The sequence below is a fragment of the Heteronotia binoei genome, chromosome 18 (genome assembly GCF_032191835.1).
Source record: "Heteronotia binoei isolate CCM8104 ecotype False Entrance Well chromosome 18, APGP_CSIRO_Hbin_v1, whole genome shotgun sequence".
NCBI classification, from domain to species: domain Eukaryota; kingdom Metazoa; phylum Chordata; class Lepidosauria; order Squamata; family Gekkonidae; genus Heteronotia; species Heteronotia binoei.
The window spans coordinates 23,474,464-23,488,572 of NC_083240.1; the positions used below are offsets into that span (position 1 = coordinate 23,474,464).

The 14,109-nt window shown below is 45.7% G+C and overlaps 2 protein-coding genes across 3 annotated transcripts in view; one reads left to right on the plus strand and one right to left on the minus strand.

Moving 5' to 3' along the window:
• TXNDC17 (thioredoxin domain containing 17) overlaps window positions 1-14,109 on the minus strand; it is a 324,677-nt gene that overhangs the window by 305,434 nt on the left and 5,134 nt on the right. Inside the window, exon 4 of one of the 2 annotated variants that reach the window (XR_009556387.1) lies at window positions 12,882-13,030. Coding sequence is in view for 1 of the 2 variants with exons in the window: in XM_060258849.1 (XP_060114832.1) it covers window positions 12,962-13,030 (69 nt within the window). In the remaining variant the exon portion in view is untranslated. Of the gene's footprint in view, window positions 1-12,749; window positions 13,031-14,109 lie in introns of those variants that run through there. The other variant, XM_060258849.1, reaches the window with a different exon arrangement.
• On the plus strand, window positions 6,198-12,037 carry MED31 (mediator complex subunit 31). The gene is made up of 4 exons (XM_060258847.1): window positions 6,198-6,284; window positions 8,333-8,410; window positions 9,525-9,621; window positions 11,087-12,037. The coding sequence occupies exons 1-4, from the start codon at window positions 6,275-6,277 to the stop codon at window positions 11,280-11,282; spliced, it is 381 nt and encodes a 126-aa protein (XP_060114830.1). The 5' UTR covers window positions 6,198-6,274; the 3' UTR covers window positions 11,283-12,037.

The following is a 14,109-nucleotide window of genomic DNA, read 5'->3' on the forward strand; positions in this document are numbered from 1 at the left end:
TAATGTCCCTGGTACACCCTGAGTCTATTAAGGCCCGGGTGTGCATAAAGCGCTTTAAGCTGGGGTTCAACAAAGTCACTGCCATAAATAAAAGTTCCCCGGTAACTCTCACCGTCATCGGTGCCGGCATCTCCCGGACCTGCTTTGCGGCACCTATTAAAGCAGGTCGCTGTTGTTTCCCGCCGACTCGGGATCCCACGACTCCTCGCTTGATTCGGCGATGGTTATAGTTTCCTTGTCAATCGCCATGGATGTGGCGACGGCACCCCAACTGGGCTCTTTGGCGCACCCTCCCCCCTTCTTCGGGGTGCCGGCGAATGGCTTGGGCGGCGGGGTGGCCGACGGCGGCTTCGCGGGGCAGTTGGCGGCCAGATGCCCCGGGTCCCCGCACCTGAAGCATCTCCTGTTGGTCCCGATCGGGGTGGAGGTCGCCGGCGGTTTCCTCCCTTCCTGCTTCTGAGCCGGGGAGCCCGGTTTCCCCGCTCTTTTCCCTAGTTGCTGCTGGCGGCGCATTCCCAATTGTTGCAGGTTCGTCTCCACTTCCCCCGCCAACTGGATCCAGCCCACCAGGGTGTCGGGCCTCCCCTGGTGGTAACATCTGTCGAGGATGTTTGCGTTCAGGCCATTCTTGAATGCCGTGTATTTCATTAGCTTGCTCCAGCCCCTTACCGCCACGCAGTGGGCCATGAATTCGGTGGCGTACTGCCTCGTCCCCGTCGAACATGATCTGTAGTTCGCGGACCTTCCCGTCGCCACCTGCTCCCTGTGCCGCTGGGGCGGTGGGGCCCGGCACCGGTGGGGGCCCCGCTGGGGCGGCTGGGGCCGGTGGAGTGGCCGGAGCCAGGGGTGCGGCCGGGGCCACCGGCACGACTGGGGCCGGGGGCGCGGCCGGGGCCGGCGCTTGCGGTCCGGCCGGGCCTCTTCCCCCTCCGTCAGCTGGAGCTCCTGGGACCTGCTGGCGGGATGGGTCCCCCGCCGGGTGGCCCGGCTGGCGCCACCGGTACAGCCCCCTGCAGTGCCCGGATCTGGTCGCGGATTGCCCCAAGCTGCAGCTGCATCTCTTCCGCCAGTTGGACGCGGGTGTCGTGGACCTGGTCATGGATGTCTCTCACCCAGTCGAACATCTCGTTGCGGAGCGCTTGGGTTGGGTCCACGCTCCCGGGGATCGGGCCCTCCTCTCAGTCGGGGTCCCAATTGTCTCCCCCCGTGCCAGTGGCGAGCACCCGGAATCTCTCGTCCGCCGCATCCATGAGCGTGGTGGACTTCCGCGGGCTCCAGCTCCGTGAGGGGAAGACGGCTGTGGAGAAGTGCGCGGGGTCTTTGACTTTGCGTCTCACTGCGGTCACCCCGGGCTCTAGCGGCCTCTCCTCCGGTGGTGTGCTGGGCTCTCCGTTGTCTGGAGCCTTTGCTGCCATCCAGCCAGGTTGCCAGTTCGGATAAGTCCCAGTATAAAAGGTTCAGTGTTATAATGTCAGAACTGGAAGAACTTCAGTCGAGGCCCAGGACTTCGTTACAAAAGTATAGGCGTTTATTGAGAACTACAAGGCTGAAGGCACAGGATCACTGATACTGAGAGCTAGCATTAGTTACATTTTATGCGGTTATGGCAACAACAATAAAATGATCTTTCACACGGCCAGAGACAGTTGTCTGTTTCTCAGGACCTGTTATCAGCGCGGGAGGATGGAGTCCTGCTGAGAAGGCCTGGCCGGCCTGGCTTCAAAGGGGCACCTGCAGATGTTGACCAGAGGCTATCTGCTACACTCCAGTGATCACAGTTTGTTTGAAATGCATAGGAATGTTGGTTAGTGGCCTAGTGCCGGGCACATTATGTTAGTGTCTGGTTACAACATGGAGTCAGTCAGGCTAACAGCATATAGGAAAGTTACAAGTTCTGACACAGTAGTCATACGAACAGAGGCTAACAGCATGTGGGGCTTATAAACTGACCTTCTTCACCTCCATCCCCACTCTGCCCCCCCAATTATTAGAATCATGTTCTATAAAGTCATGATTGTTCTACAGTGTTATTAGGATTGCTTTCTGCGCAGAGAGGAGGCTCAAGGTACCCCATTAGTCCATTTGTTCTTGACATAAGAACAAACTGTTCATCAACAGAGCATAGAGACTGACAGTAGTCTTGAAGATGGTTGAAAGAGGTTTGAAAGGCATTTTTTCCTGTATAGGGTTGCCAAGTCCAATTCAAGAAATATCTGGGGACTTTGGGGGTGGAGCCAGGAGACATTAGGGGCGGAGCCAGGAGCAAGGGTGTGACAAGCATAAATGAACTCCAAGGGAGTTCTGGCCATCGCATTTAAAGGGACAGCACACCTTTTCAATTCCTTCCTTCCATAGGTAATAATGAAGGATAGGGGCACCTTCTTCTGAGGCTCATAGAATTGGACCCCCTGGTCCAATCTTTTTGAAACTTGGGGGGTATTTTGGGGAGAGGCACTAGATGCTGTACTGAAAATTTGGTGCCTCTACCCCAAAAAACAGCCTCCCCAGAGCCCCAGATACCCGCGGATCAGTTCTCTATGATTTTCTATGGAAATAAATCTCCATAGGGAATAATAGAGTTCCCAGCAGACATTTCCCTCCCCTCCCCCCGCTTTCTGATGACCCTGAAGCGGGGGGAGGGTCTCCAAACCGGGGGATCCCCTGCCCCCACCTGGGGATTGGCAACCCTATTCCTGTAGTGTGCTTTCACACTGCCTACACTCCAATTGTGGGTCCGGATAGACACTTCTAGGGTTGCCAGCTCTGGGTTCAGACATACCTGGAGATTATAGGGGTGGAGCCTGAGGAGGTGGGGTTTGGGGAGGGGAGAGACTTCATATGAATTTATATAATGCCATATGGTCCACCTTCCAAAGTGGCCATTTGCTCCACGTAAACTAACCTCTGTTGCCTGGAGATCAGTTGTACTAGCGGGAGACCTCCAGCCACCACTTGATGCTTGGCAACCCTAGACTGCAGCACCACATGGGCTAAAACAGCTGATGCTTGGCATATGCTGGACATTTCCCAAACGCTGAGATGGTTTCAGGAGGAAAAAATTGGCTTTAACTGTGCTGAAGGTTTGACCTTTTGGGCGCACATGGCCCAGGAGTTATCAGCTTCTCTCATGCAACCTAATTTCCAGCTCATTGTAGTAACTAATGGGGGAGAGAGGAAAGTTGGATAATCCTAGAGAAGCCACTTGACTGGGCAAAGGAGAAAGCTGAATTCCCAGTCAGCAAGCCTCTACTAATCAGGAAGAAATCCTATCTTCTGGCACCTTTCCCTGATAAACCAGTATCCTTGCAGTCTGGGGGAGGTTAACATGTTATCTGTGAGTTGTGAGAGTTGCTGTTCTTCAGTGTACAAATCCTCCTCCAGAGCCTCTAGGCGTAAACCATAGAGTGCAGAGTAGGCTGCACCTTGCCTCTAGCATTCAGCATACAAACACCAAGGTGTATTGTGAGCTGCCAATCAGCTGTTATGGAATTCTAACATTTCTCCAATATATCTTTAAGAAGAACAAACACACGTCTGGATTTTAAATTAGAAGAAAAGAGCTGACTGCCCAGGAAGCTAATATCACAAAAAGCAGATGGAGGAGATCCTTCATCAGAGGCTAAGAGGGCAGGGATCAATGTTCCCTCTAAGCTGCAGAGTCTTGTGAGCAACAATTCTACTTTGTGAGCTACTGGTATTAAAGCTGTGAGCTACTGGCATTACAGTTGTGAGCTACGGCATAAACTATTGTACTCTGGGGCCATTTTTCCTGAGCTAAGACAAAAATGTGTGAGCTGGAGGCTAAAAATCTGTGAGCTAGCTCACGCTAACTCAGCTTAAAGGGAACACTGGCAGGGATCCTGAGCTGTGATTCGGGGTAAAAGAACTGGAGATCTACCATTGGCCCCTGCTTTGGGCTAAGAAATCGTGGAAGGGATGCACTTACAAGAATCAGAAGCTCCTCTGGCTTTTCTTCCATCCACTGTTGCAGGGTCTCTGTTCTGACTGACTGAACTTCTGGGAAAAGCTTCTCTAGCCATTTAATCACCAGGGTCCTCATTTCTGATGGGTTCTTATCATCTGCATTCTCAATTTCCTTTAAAAACTGGGTTGCCATCACTTTGCAAAAATGCCTGGAGCTCTGATGAGCGATTTAAAATGCGGGAGCTAGTGAAAGGCTTCTGACTGGGTCATCCAGAAGGGAGCAGGAATCATAGGAGATTCATCAGACAACCTTTGCCAAAGGAACCAAGGGACCACCCCCCCCTATCTTTTTTAGTCACCAAGCAAATAAAATACGAGATTGAGCAGGTTTGTTTGTGTTTCTCGATGCTGTTCCTCCCACCCCTCCACCATTCCCAAGCAAACTTTCAGAACCCCATGGCAAATGCCAGCTGAAACTTCAGAAATGAAAGCCAATGATTGTAAAGGGAGGAGATGCTGATCATAAAACATTAACCTGGATTGATTGATTTTAAGAACTGGCATTTATGTGCCCTTTGAGCAGTTCAAATACAGACGGTCCAAAGCATAAGGCAGAGGCCTAATTCACACATGACAGCCAAAGAGCCTTTCAGCCCCTCACACTATTGGTGCACAAGTGAACAGAAAGGCGGTTGAAAGTGTATGTAGGCTGGGTTTCTGAAGCAATCCATGGTCAGGTAGGGAGGCAGGTTTGCAGTAGCAGTTTCTGTGCTTTATAATAAATCTGTGAGTTCGATTCTGTCCTCAGTTCCTATACAAAGAAGAAATTCTTCTTCAGATACCTCTCATACTATTTAATGATCTCTGCCAGAGAAAATAGCTCACCTTACAGTGTCTACTTAGAAGTAATCCCCAAGAGCTTCAGCCCTGTGTCCTACAAGATGTGTGGAGCAGGGCCCATGGTTAGGTTTGCCAACCTCCATTAGGACCTGGAGATCCTCCAGAATTACAACTTACCTCCAGTGTAGATCAGTTCCCCTTGGAGAAAATGGCTGCTTTGGAGGGTGGACTCTATGGCATTATACCTGCTGGGGTCCCTCCCATCCCCAAACCCTGCTTTTTCCAGCCTCTACCCTCAAATCTACAAGAATTTCCCAACCTGGAGTTGGCAATTCTATGGCTATATTTTTTTTATTTATTAAGCAAATTTTATGCTACCTTTCCAGATACCTGCTCGAAACAGCTTACAGCTAAAACAATGCAATAAAACCACTAAGTGATTCAAACAAGCCACCAAAAACAAACTGGCAAATACACAAAACTGGCTAGAGCAGAGCATGAAAACAATTTTAAAAGATTGTTTTCAAACCCATTAGTTAAAGTCTAGTTGAAAATAAATTGTTTGGCCTGACACTTAAAAGAGAGTACTGATTTATTTTACAAAATTTATATTCCATCCTTTGGCCCTTGTAAGAGCCATTGAAATGGCTAAAAATTACCTAATAAAATTGCACGTTAAAAGCCATCAAAATAGCATACTTAAATCAAAACCAAAGCTAAAATATATACAAAAACATAAAACAATTAAAACACAGTGGGAAGAAGGGTTCACTGAGAGAACGCCTAACAAAAGGAAAACTTATTCACCAGCTGGTGGAAGATGGCAACAGATGGGAACAGATAAGTCTCCCTGGGTAAAGAGTTCCAGCGTTTTGGCACCACTGCCAAGAAGGCCCTCTGTCAGGTTAGAATCATAGAATTGGAAGAGACCTCTGCAGCGTCATCTAGTCCAACCCCCTGCATAATGCAGGAAATTCATAAGCATCTCCCCCTACTAATCTAATCTCTGAAGTAAGGGTACCCAAAGCAGGGCCTCCAAAGAGGACTGTAGTGGCTGGGTAGGTTCATAAGGTAGCAGGAAGTCCTTCAGGTATGCTGGTCTCAGAGCTTTATATATCAAAGGATGAGGCATTCCACAGGCACTAGTCCAAAGGATTTGAACACCACAGCGTTACACTGACATTCAAGCAAATGACGAGGTGTGCATGCACACGAAAGCTTACATTCTGAATCAAACTTTGTTGGTCTTAAAGGTGCTAAGCTGATGGACTCCAACCAAATCCCACAATGTGATGGACCGCCGTTGAAAGGGGGGCGCTAGAATGCAAACAGACGTTTGGGGGCCTCCAGTATGGCCCTAAGCATCCTCGTTGCCTCGGCAACAGCCACACCGCCGCTTCCAATCCTAGCAGGCGGAACAAGAGGCTTCCCAAAATGCACCGCGTTCGGCTCGGAGTGCGCAACCGCCGCCTCCATTTTCTTCCCTTCCGGAGAAGCGAACGGTGGTGTCATGGAGACGGGTGAGTGTTTGGAAGAGCCGAGGGAGGTGATGGGGGAGCGGGGGGTGTTAGCATTGGGATGTCCAAGAGGGTCCCGAGGGTGTGGGATTGTGAGGAAGGAGAATCTTCCCCGGCCCTGAAGTGCCCCATTGCGAGGAATTGCCGAGTTCGTTTTTTGCGGATTTTATAGTGGCCGGGGGTTCCATGGGTCACATGCTAGTTCACCTGAACGGTGATTTAAGCCATTGCGTCGGTGGGTGAAGGGCTGGCCCTGAGGAAGCAGCGCAGGATTGTTGTTTATACCCCGCTTTTCTCCTTAGTAAGGACTTAAAAGTGCATTACAAAGTTATAATATCGGTCTCCTCTCTTCTGCTTTAACTCACATCACCAATGTGAAGTGGTAAGGGTGCTTTAGTCTGAGAGACTCTGGGCCGAGGGTCGTTTCCTCTGACTTAGCCGTTACAAGTGGGTGGCCTGTAAGTCTGTGGTAAACAAAAGAGTCCAGTAGTACCTTAAAAGACCAGCAAAAATGTCCAGGGTATAAGCTTTTGTGAGTCAAAGTTCACTATGTTGGATACTGGGGAAGTGAGCTTTGAATCATGGAAATCTTTGCTGGACTTGATAGTAATGGATTGCAGTTTTATTATGCCTTAGCAATACCTCTCAGAGGGATTGTCTGCATTGGTGTATGGGAGACTATTTAAAGTGGAGGCACCATGAGTTGAGCCTGCAACCTTCTGCATGCAAAAATGGGTGCTGAGCCATAGCCCCTCTCCCCAATGCAACAGAAATCTAATAAGTAGAGCGTTAGTTTGCCATTGTATCTCTGCTGGTCCATACAAAGTGAGTACACTTGATGGACATTCCTCTTTAAAAGGCTCTGAAGCATTTCCGGAACAGGGAAAAATAGAAATATTTATTTATGCAACTTTTAGCTATACCTCCCCTGTAAACGAGCTGTGGGGTACAACACAGCAATAAAACAATTTTAAAAAATCTAAAACCCAATTTAAACTACAAGATGGTAACAAATAGGCCATAGGAATATAACTGTGTGGCACCAGGAGGGCTATTGAGAAAATTGGGCCTAGCTGGATGAGGGGGGCTGGTAGGGTAAGGGAGGCCAGATACGGTGAGACACCCACTGCCTCAACCAAAGGCCTGGTGGAACAAATACTTTGATAGATGTATAAATTGTCTCCCTTAAGGTGCCAGTTTGGTGTAGTGGTTAAGTGTGCGGACTCTTATCTGGGAGAACCGGGTTTGATTCCCCACTCCTCCACTTGCACCTGCTAGCATGGCCTTGGGTCAGCCATAGCTCTGGCAGAGGTTGTCCTTGAAAGGGCAGCTGCTGTGAGAGCCCTCTCCAGCCCCACCCACCTCACAGGGTATCTGTTGTGGGGGAGGAAGGTAAAGGAGTTTGTGAGCCGCTCTGAGACTCTTTGGAGTGGAGGGCGGGATATAAATCCAATATCATCATCAATATCATCTAAATATTAAATACTTTCTTTACTGTTTTGGTTGTGACGGTGACACTGGGTGAACGATTGGAGAGGATGATTGATGCTTGTGTACGTAAACATATGAGACACCCTCTGCCTGAATCAGAACATTGGTTAGATTGGTATTGTCTACTCTGACAGGTAATAGCTCTCCAAAATCTTAGGCAGGCTAGGCTCCTTTAACAGACCAAAGATTGGGCTTTGTGAATACTTGCCATGTGTTCTTCTATTGTGCTGTGGCCTATCTGCCCATATAAAACTGCCTTGTACCTAGACAGCATTCATCCTGCTAGTTCTGTGTTGCCTAGTTCGATTGGCAGTGGTCTGTTGAAGTTTCAGGCAGAGTAAGGCCATTCCCAGCATTGACTCCTTTAGTCTCTTTGATTAGAGATGTGGGGACTGAACCTGGAACTTTCAGGGTACAAAGCAGTTATAACTGCTTAGCTAGAGCCCATCCATAGCTCTGTTTCAAGTTGACTATAAACTGATCAAAACTGGAGTGCGTCATTGAGCCTAGAATTGTCCTCCTTGCATAATTTTAACATTCCTTTCTCTTTCTAACACCAGATGATGCAGGAAACCGGGTTCGGTTCCAGTTGGAGCTGGAATTTGTGCAGTGCCTTGCAAACCCCAATTACCTAAACTGTAAGTACTTGAAACAAATGCAGCTGCATTTGAATAATTTGGTTTTGTTGACACACTGAGCACCTGGTTGCCATTAGTGGCCAAGGGTCATAACAATAACCCAAATGCAAAAAATGTTTTACAAAAGAAAGAAGGTCTAGCCAGTCACTAAGAGGATGCTAATGTGGCCTTCTAAAGAGGCTCAAATATGGGTGAAGGATAGGAGGGAAGGTGATGGTGTGTAGCCCAGTCTCATTAGCTAAGCAGGATTGGTACTTGGAAGGGAGACCACCAAGGAACACTCTGAAGAGGAAGGTAATGGCAACCCCCCTGTTGCTTCTCACTTGTCTTGAAAGCCGCTTGCAGGGCTCACCATATGTCAGCTTTGACTTGACAGCACTTACATACATGTAGGTGAAGGATATTTAACTTGTGACAAGGGGAAGTGATTGTTTTGAATTTTATTCTTGATTGATTTACTGGAGTTGTAACCCTACCTTTTGATCTCACCCAGAAGCTTATGGTGTAAACACAATAAAGTGTGAAAACCATTACAGATCAAATCATATTGCAGCAGGTTTGTGTGATGGTGGGGAATGTCACAAAGTAATCTGAGGTTGCTCCCGAGATGGCATTGTGGTGAAGAGAGGGTCCTTCTGAGAGGCTGGTAAAGCAGTTTGAGTTTCTGCTTTCCAAGCTGAATAAAATGAATTGCATAAAAGGAATGTATCTGTTTAAATTAATTAAACATTTAATATGAGCTGACCAAAGTTACTTTTTAACGACAAAAAACAGCATAGACGGCAAGGCCTTTCCTGATAGTGCCTCCTAGTACTGGCATTCAGAGGCTTATTGTCTTTCAATGTTGAGTGTTCCCTTTAGTCACTATGACTAGTTGCCACTAGTGTCCCTCTCCACCATCAATCTGTGTAATCCCCCTTTAAAATTAAATATACTCCTGGCAGTCACTACACCCACTAACATTGAACTGCACAATTTGTTTAATGAGTAAAAGTACTTCCTTTTGTTTGTTCTGAATATTGTCCATTGAGTGCCAATGAGTTCTTAACAGGGAGTCTTGTTACCTAACTATAGGCTAAACTCATTCTAAAATAATTTGAATTTTGTCTTACAGTTCTTGCCCAGAGGGGATACTTCAAAGACAAAGCATTTGTAAACTATCTAAAATACCTACTGTACTGGAAGGAACCAGAATATGCCAAATACCTAAAGTAAGAGTGATATGTATGTCTTGCACAATATTAAATGGCTCATACTTGATCTCTACATTCAGGGCAATGCTCCTTAAATTGTGATTAATTGGGTTACCATGTTAGAGATTCTTAGCTCTGCTCAATCAAATGTGATAGTGTGCAGGATTGTCTGTGTTTTTTCATGTCAGGGATTGCCTGAACTTGTGAACACCTGAAGCTGCCTGATACATAATCAGGCCTTAGGTCTGTATAGTTCAGTATGGTTTCCTTTGACTGGCAGTGGCTCTCCAGGGTCTATCAGCTTTTGGGCTTAAGACTTTAGCCTGCAATTTTCTGTTCTGCCTGCCAGCCAAGTGGCACAGAAATGTGCCTCTGTGTGCCCCTCTTCCCCCTTTAACACCTGTGAGAATCTGAAAAACAGTTTTTATAGGTGCTTTGTGTTATGACATATTTGCATTTGAGTGTTAGAGAATCCCCAAGCCACTTTTGGCAAACTAACAAAGGGAGATGTATTTACATGACTAGCATATTTAAGCACAAGACGAATACCATCTGTGGGTTCTGGCCTAGATGCAGGATGGGAACAATAATTTTAAAAATGGAAAATCAGTTAAAGGGTTTTTAAAATGTTCAGTGGTTTTGAAAAGAAATGCTTAAATTGGTATCTGAATGTAATGCAAATAGAAATACTGAAGTCCCATACGCAGTCTTTCAGATCTCTTAAATCTAAATACCTTCTATCAAACACATTAAAGCTTGCCTTTCTATATAAAAGGCTGAATCGGAGCAAAATAGGTGACAAGGATAGACATTACATAACATCATGAGAGCCAGCATGGTGCAGTGGTTATCCACATGCAGCCTACTGGGTGACCTTGGGACAATCACAGTTCTCAGAACTCTCTCAGCCCCACTTACCTAACAAAATGTCTGTTAACAGGGGAGAGGAAGGGAAGGTGATTGTAAGCCACTCCCGAGACTCCTTAAAGTAGAGAAAAGTATAACAACTAATTATTTTTCTTCATTGCTGTTGTCTTTTATACAGTGAATGCATTGAATGTTTACTTTCTGTTAACCAAGTAGTGTGGATGTCTCATGTTAGGGAGAAACATTGTTCTGCCCAATAAGTAAATTTCTGGGTATTTTAGAGAAGTAATCCGCCTTTGAGCCTTTGCAGATAGACACAACCCCATTTCACAATTGCTATTGCAAGCAGATAAGAAATGTCACATTAAAAAATGGCATGTTGGCTCCTTGACTAGTAGGCTCCTGGGTTGTGTAAAAAGCCTATTTATTTGCATACCAATTGATTGTTGTAGCACATTCTTTACACATTCAGTGAATATGTGAATTTAAGTTGGAAGTTTTGATTTGTCAGTTCTTCGCACCATGGAATTATTTTGGTAACAGTTTTGCAGGGTGGTAAGAGGCATGCTAAAAGATTGCCACTAAAACTCATTTGCTAACTGCTTTTTTCACTCAGGTACCCTCAGTGCTTACACATGTTGGAGTTGCTTCAGTATGAACACTTCCGGAAAGAACTGGTGAATGCTCAGTGTGCCAAGTTCATTGATGAGCAGCAGATTCTCCACTGGCAGCACTACTCCCGCAAGCGGATGCGCCTTCAGCAGGCCCTGGCAGACCAACAGCAGCAACAGAATAGTGCCTCCATCAAATGAGCCCCTTGACTTGGATACAGAAATGGGCTGGATGAATTTCCATGGCATGGATAAGCAGTTCCTCTTCCTCTTGCCACTCCATCAGGGAAAGGCAGCTGCAGGAGCTCATCAGCTTAGGAGACTGGACTGCTGGCTTCTGCCCGTGTGTATAAAGTGCAGTAGGATAAGGTGCTGAGCCCTTTGGAATTTAAAAGGGTATAGTAGAAGTGGGTGGGGGGAATATGTTTGTCTGAATTGGAGACAACCTTTGTGGTTTTTTCAAATGCTTATTTTTGGGTCATGGTAGATCAAAGCTAGAAAAACTTTTGGGCTTTGCATTAGTAAATCCATAGGAAAATAAGAGGTCCACTTTCGGTTCATCTTCCAGTAACAAACACTGGTACTGCACTCAAAGCAGTCCTGAGATTCAGCCTGATTGAACATACTGGCCTCAGAAACACCTGCATACTGGTCTGTCAAACTCTCACGTGGAAAAATGATCACATGGTAGACAAGAAGAAACCTCATTCATTCTCTTTCCCATTCCTTCCCCCTACAGACTTAAGAGTTTGAACTTGCATAATCAGTAATGCTGTTTCCTCATACAGTTCTGGCAGCTTCTTTTAGGGCAGGAGCCTTTGCTTGATGCAATGTAAATTTGAAAGGGAATTAAACGTACTAGTGTGGGTGAACACCCAAATAGCAAAAGGTAAACAATTTACCCTTGGTTGCTTTTGTCATGACATGGCTTATTTAAATAAATTTAAAAAGCCTTCCTCCTTGCGTTTGTCTTTTAAACAAATCAAAGTGACAGATTAAACGTATCTTATGTCCCCCTTTGGCTTCAGCCCTGCTCTTATGTGTAACTTTTCTATCTGCACTTACATCTCTTCTCTTGTAAGCTCAAGACCATCAGCTTGGATGTTTATAAAGTACCATATATACATAGCTGATGTTGCAGAAGGCACAGACATTCAATTGGGTACAGTCCTAGAAAGGAGCAGTTTCTCACTTGGGTGCAGGGCTTCCTTATCCGGGTGGTGACTAAAATAATTATGATTTAACATTTCCTTTACTTTTGTGCTTATCAAGTGATTTTGATCTGATTCAATATTTTAAGTAGGGCTTGTAGTGGTATTCAAGGCACCATGGTTTCTAATTAGTGAGAAGGAGAGGTGGCCACACGCTTAGATGGAGAAGGCAGCAAGATGTAACATTCCAAATTGATATGGGTAAAGATTCTGTTCCATTGCCTCTGGTCAGTATTTGTATGGGAGATCACCATCAGGGGTCATTCCACAAAGGCAGGCTGTCACCATAAGTTAGCTGCAACCTGACAAAAAATTGTTCTTTCTTATAAGGGTTTGGGGTTAACTTTGCAATAGATAGTAGTTTCATATAAGAAGGAGCGTGTTAACCGGACAGTATTGTTTTCTCTGGCATGTAATACATGTGCAGTTTATTATTGAGATATTTTAATGAGCTGAATCTGTTGCTAAGCATTTATTTAAATTAACCAATTTCCAGATCACAAGAAGCCCACCCCGTAGTAGTTCCCCCTGCATCTGAGCACTGCTTTACTTAAATACAGATAAGATGTGTGCCCGAGTTTGCAGATGCAAGATGTGAGCATGGTCCCTTCAAGGTGCTTTGAGCAGCTTAACAGATGGTAGCAGCATAATGAAGAATGCAAAATGAATTCAGTCTTCTGTGAACAGCATACGGACAAGATCTGATTTAAAGCATTCTTCTTCCACCAGCTTCTGAGGCTGAAACAAGAATTAAGATAGGTAATATCACCTACATAACAGTTCTCATTTAAAAAGTTTTGCAGCTTGATTTCTGTGCTTCATGAGTTTGCTCTTCATATTTCCTAGGACAAAGAAGCATCCCAGAGGTTAAATCTATGAACTGTTTCCCTGTTAGTTTAAAGTTCACTGGGTACAAAAAAGCACAAGCCAAGTCCGTATACCATGGGTTTTGTTTCATTTAATATAAACTTTCCAAAGATAACACAATAAATCAGTTAATTTCCCACTAACTATATGTACTAGAAAGCAAGAGACTTGCAGCAGGAGCCTATATGCAAGGGATATCAAACATGTGGCCCGGGGGCTGAATCAGGCCCCCAAGCAACTGGCTGTCATCTGCATCACAGCTTGCTTTGCCAGGCTTGCTAAGTCGCACAGCCTCTATCTTCTCCACTGGCTGAGGTTCCTCCCTTGGGGAGGAAGGGGGGGATAGCTTGCTTTGCCAGATTCTCTCAATCACACAGCAGAGCTATTAAACCAAGCCTCTCTTCCTTCTCTTGGCTTAGGCTCCTCCCCCTTCTGGTCCCCCAAGAAAGGAAGGAAAACCAGAACTTCCTTTGACCAGTTCCCTGGACTGCATAGGAGAGATACAAAGAAAGCACTTTTAAGATCAATGAGTGCTAATGTTTTAAGTATGTCTTATTTTAAGCTTTTAAAACTTTTCATGTTTGTTTGTGTCCTTTGTAAAGTTTATCTCTGCTACCTGGCATTACATTTTATGACACACATGGCCTGACCCGACAATGTCTCATTTATGTCAGATCTGGTCCTCATAACGAATGAGTTCAACATCCCTGCTATATGCATTTCACTCAGAAATAAGATGCATTTGGTTCATTGGGATTGGCTCCCAAGTATGCAAAGGACAGTAGTCTTAATTTGGTCCAACATGCTTCCAAGTAAAATGTTAACAACGTTGCAGATTCACAGCAGAATTTTGCAGAAAGAGCAACAAATCTAAAGAGAAACCCCCTTGACCAAATACCGTATTTTTCGGACTATAAGACGCACTTCCCCCCCCCCAAAAAAAGTGTGGG